This window comes from Sceloporus undulatus, chromosome 6 (genome assembly GCF_019175285.1).
Source record: "Sceloporus undulatus isolate JIND9_A2432 ecotype Alabama chromosome 6, SceUnd_v1.1, whole genome shotgun sequence".
NCBI lineage: Eukaryota > Metazoa > Chordata > Lepidosauria > Squamata > Phrynosomatidae > Sceloporus > Sceloporus undulatus.
The window spans coordinates 1,146,591-1,167,924 of NC_056527.1; the positions used below are offsets into that span (position 1 = coordinate 1,146,591).

Genomic DNA, 21,334 nt, shown 5'->3' on the forward strand with positions numbered 1-21,334 from the left:
GGGGGCTGGGGGGCATGGAGCCCGTGGACCCCCTGCACGGTTCAGTTGCGGGGGGGTGGCATGCGGAGCCGGACCAGAGCCGTGACAGTCCTGCCCCACAGGGAGAGGTGACTACTGTGAGGGGCCTCCCACCCAGCTGGAGCCTTGCAGCTTGAACCCGTGTCCAGGTGAGCAAAACAGAGGGAAGTTGGGGAGGGTGCGGTATTTACCAAAAGGAGGGTACTACAAAAAAACATTGCCACCCAGAGAGGGAGAACTAGTACTAGGCAGCTTTTGGGGGTGTGTTGCACTTTCGGTCTGCACTGAAGCTCTGGAAGAAGTACTTTTTTGGACTACATCTACCAGAATCTTGCCAGCGTGGCCAGTACAAAATTAAAGTGGTGGGTTGTTTAATTTATTATTTGTCCATTCCATTATGTTTGCCTCCTCGTCTCTCCCCCAGTGTTGTTCTGAGTAGATCAAAGATCTCTCCCTCCCTTTAATGTCACAAACAACCCTGTGGAGGTGATCATACAGTGAGTGAAAAAGAGAGGGGTTCAGAGAGAGAGGATGATTCATCCCAGCCCCTGCCCAGTGAGTTTTCATGGCTGAGTGACCCCTTGATTCCAAGGGTAGCATCCCAGTATCTCAAGATCTGGCCCAGGGTTTCGGCGCGTGTGGGGAGGAATCCTAGGGCCGTGAAATCTGATTTTTTTAAAAAATGATCATACTTAGGTGTCCAGCTCTGGCCCCGAAATCTCTGGACATGGAGATGCTTTGACAACCTGGGACCCATTCACCTATGCATCTATAGTACTGTGATTCCACCCTGTGGAATCCTGGGATATTAGTTGGGGAGGCCCTAGAGCTACCTGGCTGAGAAGTACACTTCCTAAACTGCAACCCTAGAAACTCCGTAGGATGTTGCCATGACAGTTAAAGGGGGATCATAGGGCTAAAATTGTTAGTACGACTGAGACCAGCTCTCCCAAGCTTTGGCCTCTCTACCCATCAACTTGTCTGTCCTTTTCCTGCATCGCACAGGTCTGGACTGCTCTTCCGTGGAGTGGCTCATCTTCAGCAAACTGCGGGGCCCACCTTGCCCCCGTTCATGCGACGACATCTTGGTGAGCATCCCTTCTTTCCTTCATAAGTCATCTTCTGTTTCCCCTGGAAAGGGGTCCCCCACCATGTTCTCTTTGCTCTAGGAGAACGGACTCAGTGATCCCTTGACACACAGGTCTCGGGTTCCCACGTCTTAAGGGTCTGGCTCCTCTCACCTCAATCTCAAAGTCTCAGGACGAGAGTGTGGTCTAGATAAGAAAAGAAATTAAGAAGTAGCTGAAATTAAACAACAATTGAAGTATATTTAAAAGAAAATAAATTACTTTACCTAGGGACCTCTCTATCTCTGGAGACCCAGTTATGTTTTTTCTTCCCATGGTTGATCCAATATATCACCAATCTTGACTGCTTTAAAGGGCCATCAAGACGGATCTCTTCCGGCAGGCCTTCCCTGATTGATCATCCTAGTTCCTACTGATATGGATTGCCCTACGACTGCTCAAGATGTCTCGCTTCAATTATGTCTCATTTTAAGTGATTTTAACCGCACTTTATAATCTGTTGTTTAGTTTTAGAAGAGATAAGAGATTATGTAATTTTATTTATAGGTGTATTTATGTATTTTTTATGTTACTTTTGTTGTTGTTAACCTGCCTCGATCCCTCTGGAGAGGCAGGACTATAAATAAAACCTATTATTATTATTATTGTTGTTGTTGTTGTTGTTGTCACTATCCTATCCTATCATTATCCTCTCCTACCTCCTGCCTCCCCACCTGCCTAGCACTGCTTGTGGGCCTGTGAGCCTGGCTGCTACTGCACCGGTGGGCAAGTCCTGAACGAAAATGGCACGGCTTGCATCGAGAAGCATGGCTGCACCTGCTGGACCTTCTCTCTGGCCAACGGTTCCTCCCGGGGAGAAACTGTCCCTCAATCAGATGGCTGCACAAACCTGGTAAGGCTGGCCAAGGAGAGGTTGGGGCCAGAGGAGCCTTCTGGGATGCGTGTGGTGCGCCACGATGCCATGGTGTGTTTGCTAGATCCCCTTGCCAGTTGGGCTGGTTGTGAATCTGCTCTGGGGTTTAGAGGAACTTTAAAGGACACGCCGGAGTTACTTGACTTGTTTTGGAGGGATCTAAAGAGTGCTGGTTCCATGGACAGCCAAGAAAACAAAAAAATGGGTCCTAAGCAGATCAAATCAGAAATCTCTCTGGAAGCCAAGATGATCAAGTTGAGGCTGTCCTACTTTGGCCCAGTCATGAGAAGGAGACTCATGGAAAAAACAATAATGCCAGAAAAGGTAGAGGGAAGCGGAAAGAGAGGGAGGGCCACATGCTAGATGGATGATGGACTCTTAAGGAGGCCATGGGTATGAATTTGTAGAGTAGTGGAGGACACGCGTCTTGGAGATTGTCTCATCCACCGGGTCACCATGGGTTGGAGATCAACTCGAGTGTGGATAAACAACAACAAAAGTATTTAAATGCCTACAAGAAAGCAAAGCCCAAAAGGTGGTTCCACTGTTGATCTGAACAATTAAAGGGACGTGAAGAGTACCAACAGCCCCTCAGATAGATCCTTTAATGTTTAGACTGAAAACTAGAATGGATTCACTGCCCCATTGGCATGGGAACCATCGGCGTGGCTGTCTGCATGTTCTTGCTATCTCTGGCATGGGTATCTGACAGTCCTCCTTCCTTCCTTCCAGCTCTTGCTCCAATGGGAAGTTGATCTGCACCAACCGCCCTGTCCTGGTGAGTCCCCTAACCTCACTTCATACCCGTTTTGGAAGGATCCAGCTGCTGCGGTGTTCCTGGGGAACTTCTATAGTCTTCTTTTTACTCTTGAGGCACCTCTGGAATCCTTAGTATTCTGGTCCTTGCTTTCTATAGGAGGACCCTGCCTTAAGAGTTCAGCACCTGGTGCTTGCCTAGGGCACACGCTTGGTACACAGTTGGAGGAATTCTTTTATGAACGCAGTTCTGGATCCCTCCACGAGAATGGGCACCTGCCATACTGGCAAAGGATTCAAAATACAGGGCTAGTAGAGAGCTGGGGAACTCAGGTCTGAGTCTAACCCTCTGCCAATGGAAGAACCCACAACTAGAGCACTCCCAAAAATAACCACTGGACCATGCTTAAGAGCTGTAGCACATCACCCATGGAGTCCGTTCTTCTGTGAAACAGCTCTTATGTTTAGGGATTCTTGATAGTATATACGTGGAACCACCCTTCTTTAACTTTGGTTTCAGTCTCTACTCTGGAGCAGCAGAAAACAAGCTACTAGAAGTTTGCATCCCTAAAAAGTGACCTTGTCAAGCTGTCATCCAGCACAAGTCCCAGACAGAAATCTCCCTCTTCCTTGGTGGCTGTCAGCAAAAACGCCTTCGGGGATGTTGCTTCAGACTAGGAAGAAATTCCAAATCTTAATGTCTGGCAGGATCCACTCCTTGTCCATTTCTGGACATCACAGCATAAGAAGGATTTGACAAGCTGAGGTGTCCAGAGGAGAGCAACCAAACAGGTCAAAGAGCTGGAAAGCAAAAACCTTATAGGATCAGCAGGGTGAGCTGGGTGTGTATAGCTTGGAGAAGACTGAGAGGGACATGATAGAGCCTTTTTTAAATTCCCTGAAGGGGTGTCATGTAGAAAATGGAGTGAGCTTGTTTTCTGATGCTCAAGAGACGGGACACAAACCAATGGATTCAAATTACAAGAGAATAGATTCCATTAAACAATAGGGGAGAACTATTTGACTGTAAGAGCTGTGTGCTATGGGATATGACCTCCTTTGAAGGCCTTTAAACAGAGGCTGGGTGGGCATCTTTCAGGAGGGCTTTAGCTGCGAGTTCTCCTTTGGCAGGGGGCTAGAGTAGGTGGTCCTTGGTATCCCTTCCCCTTCTCTGATTCTGTGACTCTCTGGGTCTTGAGACCCCAGTGGGGGGCTGGAGAATTGTCCATTTGAGATGCCCTTGATCCAGCTCAGATCCTTCCCTTATATTAAAGCCTCGGCTTCATGCTTGCATGGACAGAGGAGAAGCACACCAAAGGGGACCCCATAATCTCTTTCCCTCCCAATCCAGTTCTAGGCAGCTGTGCGACTGGGCCCCATGGAGCCCCTGCTCCAGCATGTGGCACGAGATGTGTGACCCGTTACCGGACATGCAGTTGCCCCAAGCCCCAACAGGGGGTCCCGAGTGTGAAGGGGCGCAAGAATATCATGGAACAGCGGCGTGCAGCTGCAGAGGAAAGGTGCCCCACTGCCACTTTCTGCCCAGGTACCAATATTGGGGGGGGGGGCAGGAGGCAAAAACAGAGGGTGAGGGAGTTGGTGGCATATGCAGTAAGACCACCCCCCAATTCTGAGAGTTGTCTATGCCATGAGGCAAATTCTCCAGGGGGTGGATGTGTGGCCCCTGCAGCAGCAAATCTGGCCTTCCTTTAAGAGCAAGAGATGAAATGGAGGTTGGTACCTCGCCTGCAGGCACGCCTGCGGTTTTAGCCAGGATGATATTACCACACACAACACAAACACACCCTCTCTTTGCGTTTTGCCTCTGGCAGTGGATGGAGCCTGAGCACGTGGAGTCCATGGCCGCCTTGTGATGCCTGCGCAGGTGAATCTGTGAGGAGCAGGAAGTGCAACAACCCTCCTGCCCGCTTTGGGGGTCTGCTGTGCACTGGGAAAGCCCTTCAGAGCCGCCCGTGCCACAACGGAAACACAACATGTGAAGGTGAGTGGGGGGAGCACAGGATCAGGGCCAGAGAAAAATGCTTTCCACCCGGCACATGTGCCTTGGCTGAACTGTAGAGCAAATGAGTGCCATATTGAACAATCAAGGTTTCAAAATTATTTTCCTGTTTAAGGTTTTACCTTTCTCCCAATGTGCGGCCAATGCAGCTCACAGCACAAAATTAAAGCAAAATGAGATTTCCATCACACCACCACCATCATAAATCTCTTCACCAAAATCCCTGTAGAGCACTGAGTGGTTTCCATGGTTTCTTCCCAGACTGTGGGGGAGGCCAGGTGTCTTCCCCTGTGGCAAGTCCTGCCCCGCACCTGTGAGGATCTGCACCTGGATACCACCTGTGGACAGTCCGCATTGCCAGCCAGCATGTGCCTGCCCTGAGGGATGGCTGCTTCAGGATTGGCCACATGCGTCAGTCCGGACCAGTGCCACTGCAAGTACCAGAACATTTGGCTGTGGTGAGCATTACTGGAGTTCCAAGAGAGAAGGGAAGTTGTGAGACTGCTGTGACATTTTGCCCTGTAGCAGAGGGAAGAAACACCCCACCCCCCTCTGTATGGGTGGCTATGGGAAGAGTGACGCCCATCCAGGAAAAGCAATCGGGCCCTAACTGTGGCACCTTTTTCAGCATCAGCTCTGGTATGGCCTTCTCTTGCTCCCTTTCTAGTTTCTCTTAGCAAGCAGGTCACTGCTCAACAGTTGTGGATGTTGTTCCCGAGCAGTTGATGGCTCCCATGCTGGCTCCGCTCCAGATCTAGTCCCATCCACCCAAGGCATTGTCTGTGGTGCTGAACTCTGTCCCTGTCATGCTATCGTGCCTTGAATGGCTCCTTTGAATGTCTCTGACCCTGCAGTGGTTCACTGTCCACATTTGACATGAGATCCCAGCTGCTATCACTGGTATAATCCAAACCATAGCAAAAGCCCCAGTTTGCCTGTTCCTGGGATAGATTCTCAACACATATTGTTCAGTAGTTGGGAAACTAACCTCAAAAGAGCAACAGCAGCATCTCACAGAGGCTGAAGGACCATAATTTCCTGAAGTGGAGGCAGAGACAGTTGAGGTTGAGCAAACTAGTTGCTGGGGAGTATGAATGGAAGAGAGGTGTCTTCCTGACTGCGACAACTGGTTGGCCTCGTTGGGAACAGAAAGGTGGATTAGTGAGGCCTTTAGCTTGATCCAGCATCAGAGCTGCAATTTCGTTCGTCACTTTGCACTCGATCATTTTTTGAGGTAGAGAGAGGGGCAACATGATGGCGAGGGTCTGAGACCATCTCATCCGGAGGATGCTGTGTGGGGGCAAGGCTGTCTCCATTGACAGAGCTTTTGGGAGGGAACATGGAATAATTTGACCCAGAGGAGGCCAGGGACAATATTTCACAGAGGCAACATCTCTCTTCCTTGCAGGTGCCCCGGAAGGAGGGAACCTCTCATCCTGGGCAGGACTGCCCCCCTGGAAGTATGTCCAGCCAGGGGAGACGATATATGGGCCCTGCCAGAACTGGTGAGTGCAGACAACTGGGTGCAAGCCAAGAGAAGCCCCTCTGGGAGCATGACATCCAAGGACCATCTAGTCAACTCCCTGTCAAAGCTGAAGCCCTCCTGATTCCTAGAATCATAGAGTTGGAAGGGCCATCCAGTCTAACCCCCTTCTGCCATGCAGGAACTCTCAATCAAAGCATCCCCTGTGACAGATGGTCATCCAGCCTCTGTTTAAAGACCTCCAAGGAAGGAGACTATCACCCTCCGAGGAAGGAGTGCATTCCACTGTCGAACAGCCCTTACTGTCAGGAAGTTCCTCCTAATGTTGAGGTGGAATCTCTTTTCCTGGAGCTTGTATCCATTGCTCCATTGTGTCTTATTCTCTGGATCAGCAGAAAATAAGCGTGCTCCTTCCCTCCTCAATATGACATCCCTTCCAATATTTAAACAGGGCTCTCATATCACCTCTTAGCCTTCTCTTCTCCAGACTAAACATCCCCAGCTTCCTAAGTCTTTCCTCATAAGTCAGGTTTTCCAGACCCTTCACCATTTGGCTCACCTTCCTCTGGATACAGTTCCAGCTTTTCAGCATCCTTTTTGAATTGTGTTGCCCAGAACTGAACAAAGTATTATTCCAGGTGGGACCTGACCGAAGCAGATTAGAGTGGTACTATGACTTCCCTTGATGTAGACACTACATGTCTACTGCTTCATCCTGAGCGATGGAGAGTTCTGGAGGCAGCTCTCCCGCAGAGGAGAAAGACCCCCTTCCCCTCCAGGCTCCCCAGGTCAGCAGGATAGAAGTCACCCTCAAATTCTCTGAACTTTGAGGGCAATCTTAAGAGGAGGAGGAGGAGAAGGAAGGAAGGAAGAAAGGAAGGAAGAAAGGAAGAATGAATGAATGAATTATGGCAGCCCTCTTCACATCCTGTGTACGAAACCTGGCTTTGGTTGACACTGGGATAGCCTTCTCCCACATCTAAAGACACCAAGTTACCTGAAGAGGCACATGGCAGTCTAAGGATGTACAGTTTCTCTTCTAGAACATGGCCACATAGCTCAAAACCCCCACAAAAAACTATAGATGCCAGCCATGAAAGCCAATGACTCCACGATGTACAGTTTCACTTACTTCATTCTTAAATGCAAGAATGATTTTTACCCACTGAAGGAAATTGTGTTGTGTGTGTACACACAACATAATTTTTTTCCTTCTGCATGTTTTCAGAAATGAGTGCTTTTTGTGCAAAAGAGTGATTTCTGCACAGAAAACTAATTTTTTAAAACAAAAGAATTTTTTTTTTTGCAAAAAATAAAAGATTACCATGGGAAATAATAATAATCAATGAAATATGCAAAGTCTCTTGTTCTCTCACTCAACAGGGACAAAATTTCAGCCGTCATTCACTGTTGTGTTCAAGAATAAAGTGAATAGAAGTTTGCATCCCTCTGGGCAGGAAATGAATGTCTGTCTGAGTCTTAAATGAATACAAGACTGACCCCCCCTCTCAATTTTCTCTGCCCAGCACCTGTGTGGCCGGTCAGCTGCAGTGCCGCCTTGATCCCTGGTGCCGCCTGGATGGCGGCTGGAGCTCCTGGGGGCCATGGTCCCCTTGCAGCCAGAGCTGTGGGCTGGGGGCCCAGATCCGCTTCCGGGAATGCAGCAACCCACCCCCTCAGAATGGAGGACGGGGCTGTTTGGGCAGCGCAGAGCAGCGGAGACCCTGCCAAGACCAGGAGGACTGTCCAGGTATGGAGGATGGAGAAGGGCAGATGTGGGCCACAATGGGGGACATTGACCGACCTGTAGCCCTTGACCTCTCAAACCTTAGCAGTTGAACATCAGGCTCCAGGAAAGGAGAGACTGAACTGGAAAGGAGCGGCCTTGGGGTCCCAATTTTGAGGGATGAGCAGAGAATAATATTGACAGCTTCAATCTCCCTCATTCAGAATTCCAAAATACTCCAAAACCCGCAACTTTTTACATGGATGGCTGAGATAGTGGCACCTTGTCTTTCTGATGGTTCAGAGTACATTCACTTTGTTTCCTGCACAAAATACAAATTTTGTATAAAATTACTTTCAGGTTATGTGTGTAAGCTGTATAGGGAACATAAAATAATTTTGTCTTGAGACGTGGATCTCATCTCCAAGATACTTCATGATGTATATACTGTACATATATTCCAAATAAATAAATCCAAAGTCCAAAACACTTCTGGTTGCAAGGATTTTGGATAAGGGAGACTCAACCTGTAATATGGTAAATAAATAAATACATGGATGCAAACAGCGCAAAGGCCAGCTAGCCAGTTGGTCACCTTTTAGCAGGACAGGCTTTGGCCTGGCCAGTGAATAAACATTTGCAAAAAACAGCGGGAGGTGCTTTTTCTTCCTGGGGGCCTCTTTGACTTCTCTCTTATCCCCCTCTTGCCCCACAGAAGAGGACGCATGGGGCCCCTGGGCCCTCTGGACCCCCTGCAGCGTCTCTTGCGGCGGCGGAGAACAAGTGCGCCATCGCCAATGCCAGCAGCTGGAGTGCCACAGGTTGGCCAACACCCAGAGCAAGACCTGCAACACTCAAGTGTGTCTCGGTAAGTCAGCTCTTGCCCCCTTCATGAGAGAAGACCCTCTTTCCTTTGGGGCGTCCCATTCCTCAGCTCCCTTCCTGGAGCTCCACCACCATTTGGTCCACCTCACAGGGATGCTGTGGGAACCAGTGGATGAAGTGGTGGTTTAGAGCCTCCTGGTGAGGTAAGCTCTGCCTGATGTTCTTGGTAGCAGTGACCAGTGGCCTCCATGCCAGGGGTGTGGTGAATCTGCTTTGGGTTTGAGTTCAGATTTTAAAGGTGTAGGACCCTACCTTCAAAAATATGTTCAGCACCTTGGACATCTCCATGAAAGTTTAGACTGTGGAGTTTATCACGCTGGGGCTGATTTTGGCATTAAAGAGAGATTAAAGCGCATTTATAGCATCCTGCTAACGAAGCAGAAATGGTAAGTAATTGCACAAATGATTATCACATGCAGTTGTGCAAATAAAGTGATATTGGAAATGCATTGTCACTGAAATCCCAAAAGTAAAAAGATGTGTGTTAATGTTTCTTTGCAACGACTTTAATGGTGGGTTTCATGTGACATCGTGTGAAATCATTACATGTAATGATGTGATTTTTCCCCCGGGATATTCATGGGGCAAACTCCTGATCTCCTTCGCATGATAAACTCCTATGGGGGGATTTGCTGTCAGGCAGCAGTGGCTGATGGTTCTAGAAAAGGACTTGTATTTTCACCTGGGGACAGGTGTGGCAGGCCTCGCAGGGGAGCTGGGGGAGCTGCCCTTTTTGGCAAAGGGGATGGGAGCCCCCAAAGGAGATCCACCTCTTTGACTCTCCTGGGCACTGCCTGATGGGATCCCAAGGACTTGCCATGTGGCCAAGGCCTCCTTGGACATAGGCCTTGCCATGGGGAAGCCACTTGAGATTGACGTTTGCCCACCCACTTCCAGAGGTGGGCTGCCCGGAGGGGCGATTGTATCGGGAGTGCTTGAAGGAAGAGGGATGTCCCTACAGCTGCGCCCACCTCACCCGGCAGATGGACTGTTTCTCGGACGGCTGCGAAGAGGGTTGCCACTGCCCAGTGGGCACCTACCAGCACCAGGGAGCCTGTGTCCAGGTCTGACCTCTTCTTTTTCTCTTGTTTTGGGGTGCCTTGCTTGGGTTCATAAGGATGAAGCCCTCAGCTGGGACAGTTTGGGGACACCCCCCCCCCTGTCTATCTTGTTAGGTGAAGGACTTCATGGCAGAAGGAACAGCAGTAACAGAAGGGGCAAAGTTTAGTACCTGGGGGGACAAGGGAAGTGTATGGATGGGGAGCACAGGTATGGCTGCTGTCATCTTTTCCATTGGGCATAGTCTCCAACGTTTCAGAAATAAAAACTGGGACACGTGTGGCCAAACAGGATTGGCGTGCGGTCAAGAAGGCAAAAGTTAGTAGTGAGGAAGAATCGAGAACTCAGGAGAGGCTGCAGCAGTTTGCTTTTGCCTGAACCAACTGAAAAGGGCAAGATTAGTCCCCTTCTTCTACTCCCATGCCATGCTGGTGTGTAAACTACTTTTGCACTTTAGACTCAGTTCACAACAGTTGAGGCAAGAAAGGGGAGAATATGGGAGGAAGAAAGAGAAACTGGGACATTTTAAAAGCAGCTGAAAAAGTGGGATGGTTGGAAGTCCTCCTTGTCTGCAGGATGCCCAGCCAGTGGTAGCAAAGCCCATGGAGGGGAGCCTCTCAGAGTCTTGCCCAGTCAACCTGGAGCACCTGCTGGATGCTTCTCAAATCATAAGGACTACTTTGTTCTTTTAATGAGAAGGCTGGAACATCTTGGTTCAGACTAAATTCTTTGTGGGACCCCTTCTAACAACACAAGATGCACCCAGCCCAAAGTGGGAATTGGTCTGGCTGTGTCTTTTAAGTCCCGCTTTCTTGAACCTTTAAGACAGGCATGGGCAACTGTCAGGTTTAGGCACCCCCCCCCCCAGTGCTCCCCATGTTTACAACCAAATAATCTTGATGCGGCATTGAGGAGAGTGATTTCACCACGCTTTTGCCCTCTCAGGGCCATTGTGGGTGCAGAAGAAGGCATTTCCATCCCAGCAGGTAGTAGCCCTGATGTCAACATCAGGTCACTTCTTGCTTGGAAAAACCTGACCTCTCCTGGGTGTACAACGGCCCGTGCAGAGGCCAAAACATGGGAAAACTGCCCCCAGGCTCCCTGGGGAACATCGAAAAGAAAACCCTCAAAAATTATTTGCAAAAGAACAATCCTGGGTAGTTGTGGGTCTGACATGTTTGAATGAAAGCACAGAGGTCCCCCCTTCCAGCCTTTCAGCCTGCCTTTGCCTTCCTGGCTGCTCATCCTCTCTCTGCGCTTTCTGGCCCAGGAGTGTCCCTGCATCCTAAGCGAGGAGGCCCTGAAGACCCTCCGCAGCCACTCCTTGGGCCCCGGCCACCCTCCGGCCGTCCTGGGTGCCCATGGTCAGCCACTGTCTCCAGGAGACGAGGTGGAACCCAATGGCACCATCTATTCTGCCTGCAGCAACTGGTGAGTTCATCCCCATTGACCGGTGGCTTCATCCAAGAATGGTCCAATGATGGAGAGTGGAAGAAATATTATCTCAAACTGTTGTTGTGTGCCCTCAGGCCGTTTCTGACTTAGGGTGACCCTATCACTGGGTTTTCTTGGTGAGGCATGTCCAGAGTGGGTTTGCCCTTGTTCTCCACTGAGGCTGAGAGAGTATGACTTGCCCAAGGTCTCAAACACTGATGTATATAGTTTTAATGTTTTTAAAATTAAAAGGAATACAGGGAGAGGCGGGATACAAATAATAATAATAATAATAATAATAATAATAATAATAATAATAATAATAAGTCATTTAAAATCATTATTATGTTTAAGATGTTTTTTGGCTTATTTTATTGTTTTAATCTGCTTACTCTTTTGCTTTAATGTTATTCGTAAGCAGCCCAGAGGTCTTTCTGATATATTTATCAAATATGTTCTGTTGTGGCTGGAGGATTTTTGGGGAATTGTAGTTCAAAAAAAGGTCAACCGCCTAGAGATAGTGTGGGAGATCTGGACTCTTGGAGCGGAGAAATGACCACTGTCCTTACTGTAGCCTTTCCTCTCTTCAGCTCCTGCCGCAATGGACAACTGGACTGTGCCTTCTCCCTCTGCCCCATTGACGGGGGCTTCTCCCTCTGGAGCCCCTGGAGCCCCTGTTCCTTGACCTGCGGGGGGCTGGGGAACATGACCAGGGGCCGCGACTGCACCAACCCCATCCCTGCCAACGGGGGCAAGGACTGCCTCGGTCCTCGGGTTGATATCAAGTACTGCCAGACACTGGATTGCACAGGTAAAGGGCTGTGGAGAACAATGGCTACAGCAAGTGCCTTGCGCTCATGTCACATGTGTGTATATGGGCATGCACTCAAAAACAACCTTGGGGCATGGATGGCTGATGGGCTGCATGTTTCTCACCCCTGTCAGGGGACGCTTCACCAAGCTGGTATGTCATCAGTCAAATCTGTACACATGCGCGCGCGCGCACACACACACAGTTAAAGTGGTGTCAAACTCTGGCTGTATCTGCACTGCATTTGCCTCAAAGAGTTGTGTTTTATGCGGGCCTCCTTCCCTGGGTAGGAGACAACAAACTGCATTGTGGTGCCTTCTTCTGTGGCACCCAGGGCCTCCATGGGTCTGGCTGTTGTCTCCCCCCCTCAGCCCACCTCAAGGTCTCAGCACAGAGAGTGTAATGTGGAGATGAGAAGGGCAGGGGGTACTTTCTTACCCGTAGTGGGGGGGGGGTACCAGTGGGTCTCACAGTTTTCGCCAGTCTGTTTTATACTAGCCTGGAAGAGATATGACATTGCTTCTTGTTTTGGGGTTGGAGTGGTCTGAGGTTGGGTTTTTTTTTTTTGGGGGGGGGGGGTTGTGCAGTTTTAAGTAAGCAAAAACTATAACACCAAAATGGGGACTTTGAGGTTGTCCTGGGGGAGGGCCTGGGGGCTGTGAAAGGCGGGTTGACTGTACAACACACAGTCTCTGTCTTCCTCACCCCAACGTAAATCCTACCAACTTGTAGCATGGTTGCATGGGTGAGTGTCCCCATCTCCCCTCCGTGGATAGTTTGCTAGCAGTGGCTCAGATGCCCAGAGAGACATGGGCCAATCTTGGTGGCCGAAAGTGGCCCTTGATCCAGGTCCTCCTGCAGCCCTGCTGATCTCAGTCCGTCCTCTTTGTTTTTCTTCTCAGCTCTGGCTGGACCCACCAAAGAGCCCGTCTCTGGCCTCCCAGGTAAGGGGGCCTCCATGAACTTGGAAGGCGAGGAAGCCAAAATGCTTGCTTTGGAGTCCTTCTCTTATGTGAAAGATCAGGCCCTCGCAGTAAGGAATGGCCCACGAACACAGGGGCCCACCTGCCACCCCAAAGGGCATCATGCGGGTTAGGTGGGTAAGTGGTCTTCTTCCTCTTGTTCCTTTCTCCCCTAAATCCCCTGTGCTTTTCCCGTCCTCAGGCCCTGAGAGGGACAGCTTCACTCCCTGGACGTCCTGGACACCCTGCTCAAAAACATGCAGCGATCCAGAGCTCCCGGCCATCAAGACCCGCATTCGCTTTTGCCTGGGAAGGGCCAGCTGTACCGGGGAGGCCTTCCAGGAGCGAGAATGCAACTTGCCCCAGTGCACTGGTGAGGAATGGTGCCCACCTCAGGCACATCTCACGTAACCCAACTAAAATCTTAAATGCACACATGGCTTCCCCCCGACAGAGAACTGGTGGCAGCAGCCAATGGCCCCCATGTCAGTGGTGGCAGAGAATCTGCCCTGGGTTTTAGTTTGGACTGTAAAGCTGCTGACAGGAGGTTGACTGTAAGGCCAAAATAAGTGTGTTGTTGTTTATTGTTACTTGCCTTTGAGTTGGTCCTGACTCATGGCGACCCAATGGAGGAGACATCTCCAAGTGCCCCTGTCCCCCACTGCTCTGCTTTGGTCTTGCCGATTCAGTCCCATGACTGAGCCCATCTGTTGGCATGCTGTCTTCCTCTCCTTCCACTGCCCTCCATCTTTCCTAGCATTATTGGCTTTTCTAATGTTTCGTGCTTTCTCTTCAAGTGGTCCAAGTAGAACAAGGGTTGGGCTGGATGGCCCTTGTGGTCTCTTCCAACTCTACGATTCAATAATAACCTTGGCTTCCAGGGAGAGATGGTATCCTCTTCTCCAGCACCACATCTCAATTGATTTTCTTTTTATCTTCTTTCTTTACTGTCCTGCTCTCACAGCTGTACCTGGTGATAGGGAATATGATGGCTTGGGCGATTCTAGCCTTTGTGCTCAATTGTATATCTTTGCTCTTTAAGATCTTGCCTAGTTCTTTTATGGCTGCCCTTCCCATTCCTAATCTTCTTCTAATCCTTTGGCTACAGTCTCCGTTCTGATCTGCGTTTGATCCAAGGTACAAGAAATCTTTAACTATTTTGATTTCCTCATTATCTAGGTTGAATTTCTGTAGAACCTGCATTTGCGCTTTCCTCTTTGGGTTTCCTTAGTACAATTGGCCCTTCTTATACACATAGAATCATAGAATAAAAGAGTTGGAAGAGACCACTAGGGCCACCCAGTCCAACCCCCTTCTTCTGCCATGCAGGAAATCCAAATCAAAGCATCCCCATTGACAGAGGGCCATCCAGCCTCTGCTTGAAGACCTCCAAGGAAGGAGATTCCACTACACTCCGAGGAAGGAGTGAGTTCCACTTTTGAACAGCTCTTACTCTCAGGGAGTCCCTCCTAATGTTGAGCTGGAATCTCTTTTGCTGTAGCTTGCATCCATTGTTCCATTGGGTCCTATTCTCTGGAGCAGCAGAAAACACGGATTTCTTATACATGGATTTCTTATACACTGATTCAAGCATCCACAGTTTGAAAATGTTCGGAAAAAGTATACATTTCAAATATCAAATCTTGATTTTCCATTTTTTTATAAGGGACATCATTTTGTATTTTGTCATTATATTTAATGGGACTTGAGCATCCACAGATTTTGTTATTCACGGGGGATCTTCAAACCAAACCCCAGCGGATAACAAGGGTCCACTGTAATTGTTCCAAGTCTGTGAAGTTTTTCGCTGGTATTATAGTGCCATTTGTATATCGAGACCGTTGATGTTCCTTCATCCTGTCTTCATTCCTCCTCCTTGGAGGTGTTTTCACAGCCAGATTTTTTCAGATGGGACTTGCCACTGCATTCCTCTGCGGCTGAGAGAGAGTGACTTGCCCAGGGTCACCAAGTGGGTTTCCAAGACTAAGTGGGGATTTGCACCCTGGTCTTCCAGAGAAGCCCAAATCTAACGTTGAAACCCCCATGTCATGCTGGCTCTCCTTTTTAAAACCCCAGCAGGCTTGTATTGGGCATACAGTCTTTCAGAGGTACGTAGGATTTTACTGCGCACTCCCTTGAACTACAGAACTGGAGGCATCTAGTAGAGAATTCATAGTATCTCATGAAACTGCATGGACAGCAAATTGCCGAAAAGATAACAGAATCATAGAGTTGGAAGAGATCCCAAGGGCCATCTAGCCCAACCTGTTTCTGCCATGCAGGAACTCACAATCAAAGCACCCCCATTGACAGATGGTCAGCCAGCCTCTCTTTAAAGACCTTCACCACACTTCTGTCTGCAGCCATCCCAACCCAAACAACCACCATTCAGGCTCCTTAAATGACCCACGGACTCCTGTCCATCTCTCTGACTCTCCCTTCCTCTGGTGCCCTCCAGATGCCCCATTGTGCCAAGGTGAGGAATGCTTGGGCCTCAACTGCACCTGGACCCCATGGGCCCCCTGGAGCGCCTGTTCCCGCAGCTGTGGGGTGGGGCAGCAATGGCGCCTACGCACCTACCACCCTCCGGGGCAAGGAGGGCACTGGTGCCCAGACATCCTGACGGGCAACATGGAACGGCGCTTCTGCAACCTCCAGGCCTGCAAAGGTAAGGGTCACCTGCCCCTTTTTGTACTGCAACCACCAGAATCCCCAGGCCATTATGGCCCTTGTATTTGCCAGGCGGAAGGCCTGTCCCAGACAACTCAGAGCTTGGGAAAGCTTGGGGACATTGCAGCCCCCAGAGTCCCCTTACAAGCACATCCACTGGGATTCTGGGAACTCAGGTCCAACGAAAGCACCGTTCTCAAGTCTGGGATTTTTTTTAGCAGGGGAAGCATGATATCCTAGAATCCCAGCAGGGGATTCTGGGAATGGTGGTCCCCAAAAGGAGATTCCATACTGTGTCCAAGTCCCATTTGCCAAGAAGGCTCCTCAAACTGACCAAGTGTTTTCTCTCTCTCTCTCTCTTGGCCCTGCCTTTCAGTGGACGGGGCCTGGTCCAAATGGAGCCCCTGGTCCTGGTGTGACCGTCTCTGTGGCGGGGGGCGCTCTTCTCGCACCCGGGCCTGCACCAGCCCCCCACCCAAGAATGGAGGGCGCCCCTGCCCAGGAGAGAAGTACCACGTCCGTATCTGCAACCCCAAGCCCTGCGGTGAGTTTGGGGGGCTGAGCTGTGTAAGAAAAGAAAACCCTATGTAATTCATGGAGCTGCCATGAGACGTGAAGCCACACACACACACACACACACACTCTTTGCATAACCCAGGTGCCAGAGTCCTTGCTCCCACAATCTTACACCCCCTAAGTACAGCATAGATACTTAGTGAGAGAGATCTGCTACATCAGGAGTGTGCAGCCCCCATACAGAATAGTGGCAGTGCATTATGCATATCAACACACAAGACCTTTTGCCCATCTGGATGTGCAGTGTTGCTGGATGTACAGCAACATGTGCCTCTGTCAGGAAGATACAGCCATTGCACACGATCGTGAAAGTTGTTGCGCATGCATAGAAACCTCCACATGCATGTTGTGTCACTATAATTTGTTCTTCTGACTCATTAAGAACATTTCAAAAGTAATACAGTGCTGTTAGTTGTTTAAAATGTCTGGTGAAGTATGCTATTCTATGCATGTCTTGTTGGTTATAGGGGCAGCTGGTGTCTGGATTGTGATTGAATTGTGGCCCCTCAGATACGTTCTTTAAAGTTCACATTAGAAAGCTGAACCAATGAACCTCTGGTGGGGAAGATACCCGATGCCACGAGCTTTAGACTAAAAGCGTAATTTGATGCTGTTTCTCATTAACATGTTTTAGACACAGGAGCTTATCACACGGAGGGTGAACTGGTAAATTCCTGTGCAGAAACGGGATTTTAAAATCCGGGTGTTGTTTGTCCGCTGCGTTGGCGTGAAAGAGGAATAACGCGGAAATAATCAGAATGGAAAGCTCCTTTGTACTTTCGGAATTTAGAAAAAGTAAAAAGGAATTGGTTTTGACGACTTTGCACTCAGGTTATTATTATTACTATTACTGTTATTATGTTTATTTGTATAGCGCCAGAGGCTTTACGTGATTCTATGATTCTTTACAAGGGAGAGAAAACAACAATCCAGAAATAGAAACAAACACCACAAACAAGATTATAAAATTAATAAAATATTACTGTAACAAAGTTAAAACAATACTATAAAAGTGTAAATTAATAGAAATAATTTCTATACTGCGTTATTTCTCTTTTTCACAAATGCTGCTTGTTTTCAGTTTAAATTTAGTTTCTGCTCTGGATTCATCCCATGTGATAAACTCCATAATTTGTTTGTTGTTTGTCCCGTTGTTTATCATTGTTGTTTTTTTAAAAAAATCTATTTTATTATTTTTCCCATTTTTTTAAAAATGGAACAAATATTGCCCAAAGATGGCCCCACGGGGGCATGTTCCACACTTGCGCCTCACTGGTCCCAGGGCACTTGCTAGATAATTGACTGCTCTCTCCCAGCAGAAGAAAGTTGCCCTCCACCCATGCGCCTGGAAGACTGCGCCAATGCCTGCCCACGCCACTGCTGGGATCTCCAGGAGGGCATTGAGTGCCAAGACGGGGAGGCCTGTGAGCCTGGCTGCCGTTGCCCGGAAGGTAAGGGCTCCACCTCTGCGTCTGGGTTTCACTTGTGGATGCAGGGCAAGAATGCGCAAAGTCTCTTAAGGTGGAGCCACACTGACCACCCCCAGACACCTATTTGTGGGTCCACTGTGGGCAGTTAATGGAGCAAAACAGGGTTCCTTTGTCCCATTAGAGATTTTGTTTAATTAATGTATTTATACCCCAAAGGCTCTCAGGGTGGCTTCCAGATTGTTAATTTGGCCCTTGGTCCCATTGAGATGGCCCCCAATGGGTCAGCAGCGAAGGATTGTTTTGCAGAGTAGAGATGGCAGAAAGAAAATAACAGGCCCCTTGACCTTCTGCAGTTGGCCACTCCTGCTGTTTGCATGCTGAGGGTCAAATTACACAATACATTCACCATGATTTCCCCCTAACAAGTGATTTCTATCAAGTAGTGAAAGGTATCTACGCCAGCCATGTTATGACAGTATCATTATTAGCAACAACAAGACCCAAGTTTTCCTCAAGAATTGGAAAATACAGTGCGCCCGTGCCATACGCGGGTGCACCATACGTGGCCTTGAGCATACGCGCTCAAGCCGTGGGGCGCGCGTGGGGCGGCGCGTCCCATTCAATTGAATGGGCGCGCGTGCCCGTTGCGCCCTGCGCACGCCCGCACTGCCGCGCATGAGCCCCATTGTTTCCAATGGGGCTCAAGCATAGGTAGAATTCGCCTTACGCGGAGGGATCCGGAACGGATCCCGCACGTAAGGCGAGGACGGACTGTACACATAGCACAAAGGGCACCAAAGCTGAAAGGAGTCACACTTGTATTGGCAGTTCTTTAGAGAAATGCATACAATTTGATTCTCCCTTTTCCATACTTCCAAAATCAAAAAGATTAGAAGTATTCAGAATGGTCCGTGAGGGTGGCTGAGTTAGCGACACCTTCGCTTTCTGGTAGTTCAATGTGCACAAACTTTGTTTCATGCACAAAATTATTTAAAATTTTGTCTATAAAATTGCCTTCAGGTGATGCTTATATTAAGGTGCATGAATTTCATGTTTAGACTTCAGTCCCATCTCCAAGGTCGTTTATTATCTAAATGCACATATTCCAAAATCTGAAAAATTCCAAACTCCAGACCTCAACTGGTCCCAAACATTTTGGATTACCTCTTTAAAATAGCACACCCAGTTGCACATTCTTCTACCTTGATCTACTGGAAGCGTTCTTCTTATGACCGGAGCATTTCTTTTCAGCCTGATCCCATACGCCTTGGCCCTTGATCCAAAGTTAAAAGTCTGGTCTCCTCCTCACCTAGGGACCCTGGAGCAGGATGGTACCTGTGTCTCCCCTGCGCACTGTGAATGCACAGACTCCCAGGGGCACAGCTGGGCACCAGGAAGCCTCCATGACGATGGCTGCAACAACTGCTCCTGCCTGGAGGGTCGGCTCCTCTGCACCAACCACACCTGCCTGCCCAGCGAGTGCGCCTGGAGCCTCTGGTCCGGCTGGGCCTCCTGCAGCGTCACCTGCGGGCAAGGACTGCGCACCCGGTTCAGGTCAGGCAAGCAAGGGGGAAGCAGCACACATGGGGGGGATTTGCCATTAAAGCAGCGGTTCTCAAACTGTGGGTCGCAACCCCTTTGGGGGTCAAACGGACCTTTCACAAGGGGTGCCACAGCCCATCAGAAAACAGATATTTCCCCTGCAGCGCTCAGGGGAGACACAGGTATTTCCGATGGTCTTAGGAACCGAGACACCGCAATTTTATGGTTGGGGGTCACTACAACATGAGGAACTGTATTAAAGTGTCGTGGCATTAAGAAGGTTGGGATCCCCTGCACTAAGGGAACTGAATGCCCAGAACTTGGGGATATGACTTTGGTGGCAATACAGCTCCCAAAATCCCCTAGCCAGCGTTCTCCTTCTTCTGGCAGGAAGGTGATGTTCTTGCTTTTATTTGCCATCAAGTCAGCTTTCCTTTCTGGTGGTCTTTGGAGGGATTCATTGGCCTCCAAGAAGAGACCCTGTCATTGCAAACTCCCAGCGGTGGCTGTGGCTTCCTTGACTAAGAGCGTCTCCCTCTTTTCCTCCTGTCTGCAACACTTTGTTGTTGTTTGCTTTCGAGTCCTTTCCGATTTATGGTGGCCCTTAGGCCAACCTATCATGGGCTTGCCTTGGTAAGATTTGCTCAGAGGCTGAGAGAGTGGGACTTACCCAAAGTCACTCAATGGGCTTCCATGGCCGATGAGGACTTGCACCCTGGTCTCCTGAGTCCTAGTCCAACACCCGAACCACTACGCCACGCTGGAGATTTTATCATGCGGGACATATCCCATGCAGAAACTTGATTTAAAGTGGGAAAAACCCCACAAAGGCGGGTTGTTCTTCACACAACATTCAGAGTTAACCTGAACAGAAATTAGAAATAAACCGCAAAAACGGGTAGTTTTTCAGATGACGCTGGCGTCAATGAGAAATAATGCGACATTAATCCAAATGCAAAGTCAACAAAACCCATTCCTTTTTACCCTTGGGAACTTCCTGAAAGTAAAAAGAAGTGTGTTTTGTTGACTTTGCGTTTGGATTAATGTTGTGTTATTTCTCATTGATGCCAACGCATTGGAAAAACAACCCACAAAAGCGGATTTTTAAAATCCCGTTTCTGCCTGGGGTTTAACCACTTTGCCTATAAATTGCCTCCATGGGATAAAATTCTGGGTCTCTAGCCTTCCCCTTTTGCAAGCATTACTTTTTGCAGGGAGTCCTATCATCTCAAAACAGTCTTTTTCTTCCAAGAGGCCTTTGAGAATGACGTGGTTGTTGCTGAAAGTCCCTTAGATGGGCTGCATAGAGTGCACTCTTACTCTCATTGTCATGTTTTAAATGCCTTTCAGTGGTTTTAAATGTGTGCTGTTTTTAATAAGATTATTTAACAGCTGCCACCAGTTTAACTGTAATGTAAGATCCTGTGTTCCTTCCTTCTGCCTTTCCTCTCCTCCCTTCCCCTCCAGGACTTCCACTTCTGGATCATGGGCTCCGGAGTGCCTCAAGGAGCAGCAGCAGAACCACCTCTGTGCCCCGGGGCCCTGCCCAGCTCTCTGTCTCCATGAGGGCCACCAGATGCAGCTGGGCACCACCTGGCTCCTGGGGGAGTGCCAGCAATGGTTAGAGCCTTCCCGTCCCCCCAGTTCAGCCCAGAAACACAGCCCCATGTGCTGTAGGCATGGGGCAGCTGCAGGCAAGATCACCCACACATTTGCTATCACATACCCTTTCACTATCCCAGTTGGCAGAGATGGCCCCAGTTAACCCTCTGCCACCCCACTTTCTGAGTTGCTTTTAAATGCCCCGGTTTCTCTTTCTCCTTCTCCTCCCATTTCTTCCCTTTGTTCTCAGGTTGCATCAGTCGCTGCAAACTGAGTTGAGTGCGCTAAAGTGGTTTCCACTCAGTAAATGCAACAGGAGGAGAGAAGGGGAAGGGGCAGAGTTTTGCATTTCCCAATAG

The 21,334-nt window shown here is 49.1% G+C and overlaps 1 protein-coding gene across 1 annotated transcript in view; it reads left to right on the forward strand.

Annotated features, from left to right (window-relative positions):
• LOC121932821 (SCO-spondin-like) overlaps positions 1 to 21,334 on the forward strand; it is a 143,447-nt gene that overhangs the window by 96,845 nt on the left and 25,268 nt on the right. The window contains 19 exon segments of the mRNA XM_042471812.1: positions 1,024 to 1,106; positions 1,828 to 2,018; positions 4,127 to 4,168; positions 4,170 to 4,321; positions 4,490 to 4,508; positions 4,608 to 4,777; positions 6,204 to 6,300; positions 7,805 to 8,028; positions 8,720 to 8,872; positions 9,787 to 9,953; positions 11,219 to 11,379; positions 11,973 to 12,193; positions 13,096 to 13,137; positions 13,358 to 13,528; positions 15,614 to 15,823; positions 16,202 to 16,369; positions 17,721 to 17,852; positions 19,145 to 19,385; positions 20,841 to 20,993. Coding sequence (XP_042327746.1) covers positions 1,024 to 1,106; positions 1,828 to 2,018; positions 4,127 to 4,168; positions 4,170 to 4,321; positions 4,490 to 4,508; positions 4,608 to 4,777; positions 6,204 to 6,300; positions 7,805 to 8,028; positions 8,720 to 8,872; positions 9,787 to 9,953; positions 11,219 to 11,379; positions 11,973 to 12,193; positions 13,096 to 13,137; positions 13,358 to 13,528; positions 15,614 to 15,823; positions 16,202 to 16,369; positions 17,721 to 17,852; positions 19,145 to 19,385; positions 20,841 to 20,993 — 2,797 coding nt within the window.